The following is a 6,000-nucleotide window of genomic DNA, read 5'->3' as shown; positions in this document are numbered from 1 at the left end:
TAACATGCCTATTGAAAAGTTTGGGAGAGAGGGAGGGAAGGAGGGCAGTCCCACTCCCCTCCACCAGAGACCCATGGATTCCCCCCACCCACACAGGCACCCTGCAACCTGAGTGATGAGCTGGCCACCCCACCCCTCCCACCCCGGCCATTGACTTCGCTTGTCAAAAAGTTGCAAAAGGTAATCAAATGACCCTGGGACACAGTGACCGTCATAAGTATGAATCAGTTGCCAAGCATCTGAATGTAAATCACATGACCCTGGGGATGCTGCAACAATCATAAGTGTGAAAAATGGTCATAAGTCACTTTTTCAGTGCCGTTGTAACTTCGAACAGTCACTAAGCGAATTGTTGTAAGTCGAGGACTACCTGTACGTTATCATTTTTTTCCTCTTTTTTGGGGGGGTCAAGTTTTTGATACCTTGCTGGGCGACTGGTGGTACTCGGATATTGCCTTATCCTAAAAGTGGTACAATGAGTGAAAAGATTGAAAAGCCTGCTCTAATAAATATAGCGAATGTTTTTATCTACCACTGTTGCAAAACCATTGTTGATTCTACAATAATTTTTTACTGAAAAGAATTTTAATAATTCTGCCTGTTCCAAGTGAAAACTTAGAATGTTTTAATTATGACTTCTTAATGTATTTATTGGTTTTTAATCTAGAGCTATGTGCTACACAGAGTCATTTTCATGTGGAATAGGCAGTTATATGAATATAATTTTAGATTGTCTACATTTAAAATTATAGCAAAATTACAAAGATACAATTGTTCTTAGTAAGTCTTCCAAAATCAATATTATTATTTTTTAATTTTGAATAGAAAATATATTTTGTAAATATATTGTAAAATACTTTTCAAAACTATTCCATGGGGGGATTACTTTAGAGAGAAAGGAAATAAATAGTGGTCACATGACAAAACTGAATTGCATCAGAAATTACTCAGAAATATTGTATAATACTGAAGAGATAGAAATGGATATCCTACACTGAAGATTTTTTCTCTTTCCCTCTCATGTGGTCACCTAGAGACCATTTTGCTGGAATATATTGCTGAACAATAACTATCAGTATTCAGTTGTTACAACAATATAGAAGTAATTTGCCATTGCTACTTAGAAAATGTTCTTCATCTTTCCAATCTAGCCCCAATACCCTGATATTTTCTGGTGTTTTTCCATCAAACTATTAAGTAAATCTAACATTGTTTAGCTTTTTGATGTCAGTTGAGGTCAGCTAGATGGTTGCACCTAATTGATTATTGGCTTTTAAAAATGTCTTAAATCTTATGTATGTAGGTAGTAGTAGTGGCTGCCTGTGGCCTGAAGGGAGGATGGATATTTTCTAAGGAGAAATTTCTTAGCAGTTAGAACGGCTTGCCTGCAGAAGTTGTGAATGCTCCAACACTGGAAGTTTTAAAGATTGGACAGCAATTTTTTGAAATGGTATATGTCTCCTGCCTGAGCAGGGGATTGGACTAGAACAGGGCTTTTCAACCTTTTTACCCACTGTACCACTTTTAGGATATGGCAACATCCGAGTACCACCAGTCGCCTAGCAAGGTGTCAAAAACTTGACCAAAAAAAAAGGAAAAAAGTGATAAAGTACAGGTAGTCCTTGATTTATAGCAGTTCGCTTAGTGACTCTTCGAAGTTATAATGGCACTGAAAAAAGTGCCCCCCAAGCCACAGCCGAGCAAGACACCTGCCTGCCCACCCGGTGGCGCTCTTCCTCCTGTCTGCGGTTTTCATACAACACTCGTAAAGACAACTCCTAACCGTCGCCCCCACCCCACTCCCACAAACCAAAAATAAGGGGGGCATACGACCCACCAACGTCGTCCAAAACCAGTGAAGTGTACTGGGACCCTGTGACTGGTAGTATTTATACTTAGTCAACGGTTCGTAGACTTACATTTTCACAAGACCCTGGAGATGCTGCAACATTCCAGCTGATCGGCGCTTCTTCTGGGCTCAGCAGAAGCGCCAGGATCAGTGCTGCTTTCCAGCTGATTGGTGCTTCTTCAGGGCTCAGCAGAAGCACCAGGATCAGCACCGAGCTACAGCTGGAGCCTGGCGCTGATCCTGGCACTTCCACTGAGCCCTGACAACCCTGAAGAAGCGCCGATCAGCTGGAAAGTGGCACTGATTGTGGCGCTTCCGCTGAGCCCTGACTGCCCTGCAGCTCCAGCCGTCTCTCACTCAGGCTTGTGCGGTGCTGCCACCGGTTCAGCTCATTCCCCTCCCCCGCTACCACTTTTCTAGGATGGTGGCGTACCACCTGCCAGGTGCCAATGTACCACAGGTGGTACCCGTACCACTGGTTGAAAAGCCCTGGACTAGAAGATCTCCAAGATCCCTTCCACCTCTGTTATTCTGTTATGTTTGACTTTTAATTGTTGGCTATATTCTTTGGTTAAACAGGTTTTTTTTACAGTAAATTACTGAAATATGTTGGAATAATTTAAATGCATAAACGTTACAGTTTTCTCTGCTGTGTTATATTTAACTGGATAAAAGTTAAAATTATATCTTTTTTCACATTTTTAATTTTGTTTAAGTTTTAGCTCTACTGCCTATAAGGCTGGAAGTACATAATGAGAATAATTATTTATTTTTCTTAATTCATAGCATTTGAAAAATATTTTTAAAACATGGACAGCCATAAATAGTAAGTACGTTTGTGTGCTTGTGTGTATGTATATATGTATAGATAGTCCTCAATTTATAACTAAACATTTAACAATCATTTGCACTGATGGCCTCAGAACAGGTGCTTTATGATGTGTATAGCACTTCTGGCTATTGTAAAACATTGTCCCACTATCCCATTGTTCTTGAAATCATTTTCCCTGATATGATGGGAGAGGGCCTGGGCCTCTCACTATATGCAGGAGGTCCATGCCCTGATGCTTCATTTAACAATGCACACAGTCACCTAACTACCACAACTGATCATTGTGCAAAATGGTCATACAGCATCTGTTTAACCACTCTATGACTAAGATTCTAGGCGCAATTGTTATCATAAGTGGAGGGCAACTTGTAATTTTGTGCTACCAGCAGAGTTGCGGCTGTACTTTACTGAAATCTTATTTATATTTCAAGTAGAATCAGTGATTGGCAGGCCAGACATTGGAAGAGCAATAGTATGAAGTGTTTCACAAACTAGTGAAAAATAGTATGAAACTAAGTTCAAGAAATACTAATATGGATGTAGATATCAAATAAATCTGTTACATTGTATAATGTTTATGTCTTTCTTAATTGTATTATTTGCTTTCCAGCAGTTATTCAAGAGAATTTTATGATCGATATGCTCAAGGCCAAGAGAAATCTGTAGTAAATAAAATGCAGCAGAAATACTGGAAAACAAAACAAACTCTTATCAAAGTCACTGGAAAAAAAGAGGATGAGCATGTAGTAGCCTCAGATGCAGATCTGGATGCTAAACTGGAGGTATGTAAGACCTAAATGTTGCAAGTACCTTTCGGTTCTAGTTTTCCTATTGTAACTTCCTTTTGTCACCCTCTTATACCTGCATTTATTGATGGAAAGGAAACATCAACAATTATACATGAGCAGATTACTCATATGGGGGCCTTTATTTTAACTTTTTCCTCCTCCCTCAATGTGCCAATGTTAACAATTTTTCTTTCAAAAGCATGTGAAAATAAGTGTTTTAAAGTGTATTCAGATACAGTATAGCACAGATATAGCTGGCATGTAGCAGTTATTGAGGTTATTCAGCTATTGAGACTTTTGAAACAAAAAATACAATGAATGGGCTTTTTTTAAAAAAGAAGACTGATAATTTGACTTAGTTCCAGTTTGAGAATGACAGTTTAAATATTTATCAATCATATATATTACTTTCATCACTAAAGTAACTTTAGGTGGTATCTGTGAAGTAACTTTGCATTTAACACATGACTTTAGAAATACCTGTTAAAAACTTTGCTGTCGTATTCACTTTACAGAATGGCCTCCAAATAAATTGTAGACATAGCTGTATTTCAGTAACAGAAGATATGTCATTCCGCAGAGTTTCAAAGTTGTCTGGCAAAAAAACCCTTTTTCTGATGATATGAAAACTTTTCTGTAATAATTAATATATGACACCTCCGTGTGAAATCGAAATTTATATACAGTAACTGAATTATACACGTGTATATAAAGGCATAGTGTGAGTGTACTAAAGTTATTCCTGTTAACAACTTTCCAATTCAAAATCAAAGCATCTTAGGAAAATAAGATTGCATTGTCATGCTACAAAGTAGTTTTTTGTCACTTTGATCTCAGCACAAGGAACCCAACAACGGGAAGAAAAATATAATCAGTACTAACTAAGTTTTAGGATCCTAAAATCCAGTGGTGGCGAACCTATGGCACGGGTGCCAGAGGCGGCACTCAGAGCCCTCTCTGTGGGCACGCGCGCCGTCGCCCCAGTCCTAGGCCTTCAGCTGGGTTTTAAAAACCTTTTCACTTTAGGCCTCCGCCACCGTGTACAAAAAAAAAAGGTTCAATCAATCAATTTCAACTTCTCGCGGGGAAAAAAAAAGATCTTGCAAAGTTGGAATTGATTGATTGAACTTTTTAGTCCCACCCAGTCTGCCGTTACCACCACAGCCACGTCCACTCAATGGGACACAACCACCCAATTGGCCATACCCAGCCAGCACCCAACGATGCATAAGTGGGTTTTGGATTGCAGTTTGGGCACTCGGTCTCTAAAAGGTTCGCCATCACTGCTATAATGTAATTCTATAGGACTTTGCGGATATATCTGAGTATACCAAGAAACTTAAGTAATGTTGTGTGATGTTTTCCAGGTAGAACTCTAATTCAGTGGTAAACCTCGTAATTTACCTTATAAAAGTGCTGTACTAAATTCAGTTCCTATAATCTCCATTTAAAAGAACCCCTAGCAGCAGAGCAATATCTGAAATGGGCTTCAGTCAAATTAGTCAACAGTGGAATAGATAATTCAGAAGACTGACTTAGTAACTTAATAGGTTAGATAGTGGGAGGGAACAGCAGCGGATGTTTGTTGCTTTGCTGAAGAGTTTTTGAGAGATAGGCTAGTTAGTCATTGACTTAATAGTACTCTATGCCCAAGAAGATTTCATCTAGCACATGTTCTTAACAATCCTTTGCAGAATTTTTCCTTTGATTGTTCCTAAGATAGCATGTATCTTTAAGTATATTTACACATAGGGTTAAACCATAATGTTTGTTTGATTTCAAAATATTGCATGAAGCTAGTCATAATTGTTTTAAAAACATGATAGACAGATCTGGTTTAGTTGGTTTAACTCTCATATGCCACCTAGAGTCACTTTTAGGAAATGGGCAACCATATTAATTATTTAAATAGCTAGAAACAGATACATTTGTACATTGACTGAGTTTAGTAGTACTAACATAGATCGCAGAAATATAAGTAGTGCTTATGACCATAATTGAACACAGAACTCAACAGGGCAGAGGAGGCCTTGGGAGGCCCAGCAAGCAGTAGTACACAGAAACCTACCAGGGGCTAGAAGGCCTCAGCCAGTTAGCCCCACTATTATGCAGGCCTCCTCCCTCTTCCCACCCCGCAGCCATTCTTTAGAGGTCTGGGCCTTTGCCATGCTCCACCAGTTTGCTTTCTGATTTCCTGTTCCTGGTCAGCCTTGAGAATTGCCTATCTAGCCTTGAGGAAGATTGCCTTTCTAACTGAGCCTTGCATTGGCTGGGTGCATCTGTTAGCAGCTATAGCAAAAGGGAAAGATAAGTGGATCCAGGCCTGGTAGGACAGGAAAAAAGCCAGCCTCTCAAGAGTGATGGGTGGGGGGAGAGGAAGGAGGCCCATACATCTCTGGGCCTAGTCCAGAGCTGAGGTCTTCCAGGTGTGGTGAGACAGGGATAAGGTCCAGGCCTCTTGGAAGTGGGGATAGAAGAGGCCTGTTTCTGGGCCTAACTGGCTGTGGATTTCTGGACTGTGGCAGATGCCA

The 6,000-nt window shown here is 39.8% G+C and overlaps 1 protein-coding gene across 1 annotated transcript in view; it reads left to right on the top strand.

Moving 5' to 3' along the window:
* The first annotated feature begins 2,658 nt into the window (after positions 1-2,658).
* Positions 2,659-6,000, top strand: part of ICA1 (islet cell autoantigen 1) — a 59,987-nt gene continuing 56,645 nt past the window's right edge. Inside the window, exons 1-2 of the mRNA XM_015811597.1 lie at positions 2,659-2,675; positions 3,292-3,463. Coding sequence (XP_015667083.1) covers positions 2,659-2,675; positions 3,292-3,463 — 189 coding nt within the window. The remainder of the gene's footprint in view (positions 2,676-3,291; positions 3,464-6,000) is intronic.

The sequence above is a fragment of the Protobothrops mucrosquamatus genome, unplaced genomic scaffold (genome assembly GCF_001527695.2).
Source record: "Protobothrops mucrosquamatus isolate PMUCROS unplaced genomic scaffold, P.Mucros_1.0 scaffold45, whole genome shotgun sequence".
NCBI lineage: Eukaryota > Metazoa > Chordata > Lepidosauria > Squamata > Viperidae > Protobothrops > Protobothrops mucrosquamatus.
Note: the sequence above shows the minus strand (reverse complement) of the source record. Positions and strands in the feature narration are given on the sequence as shown.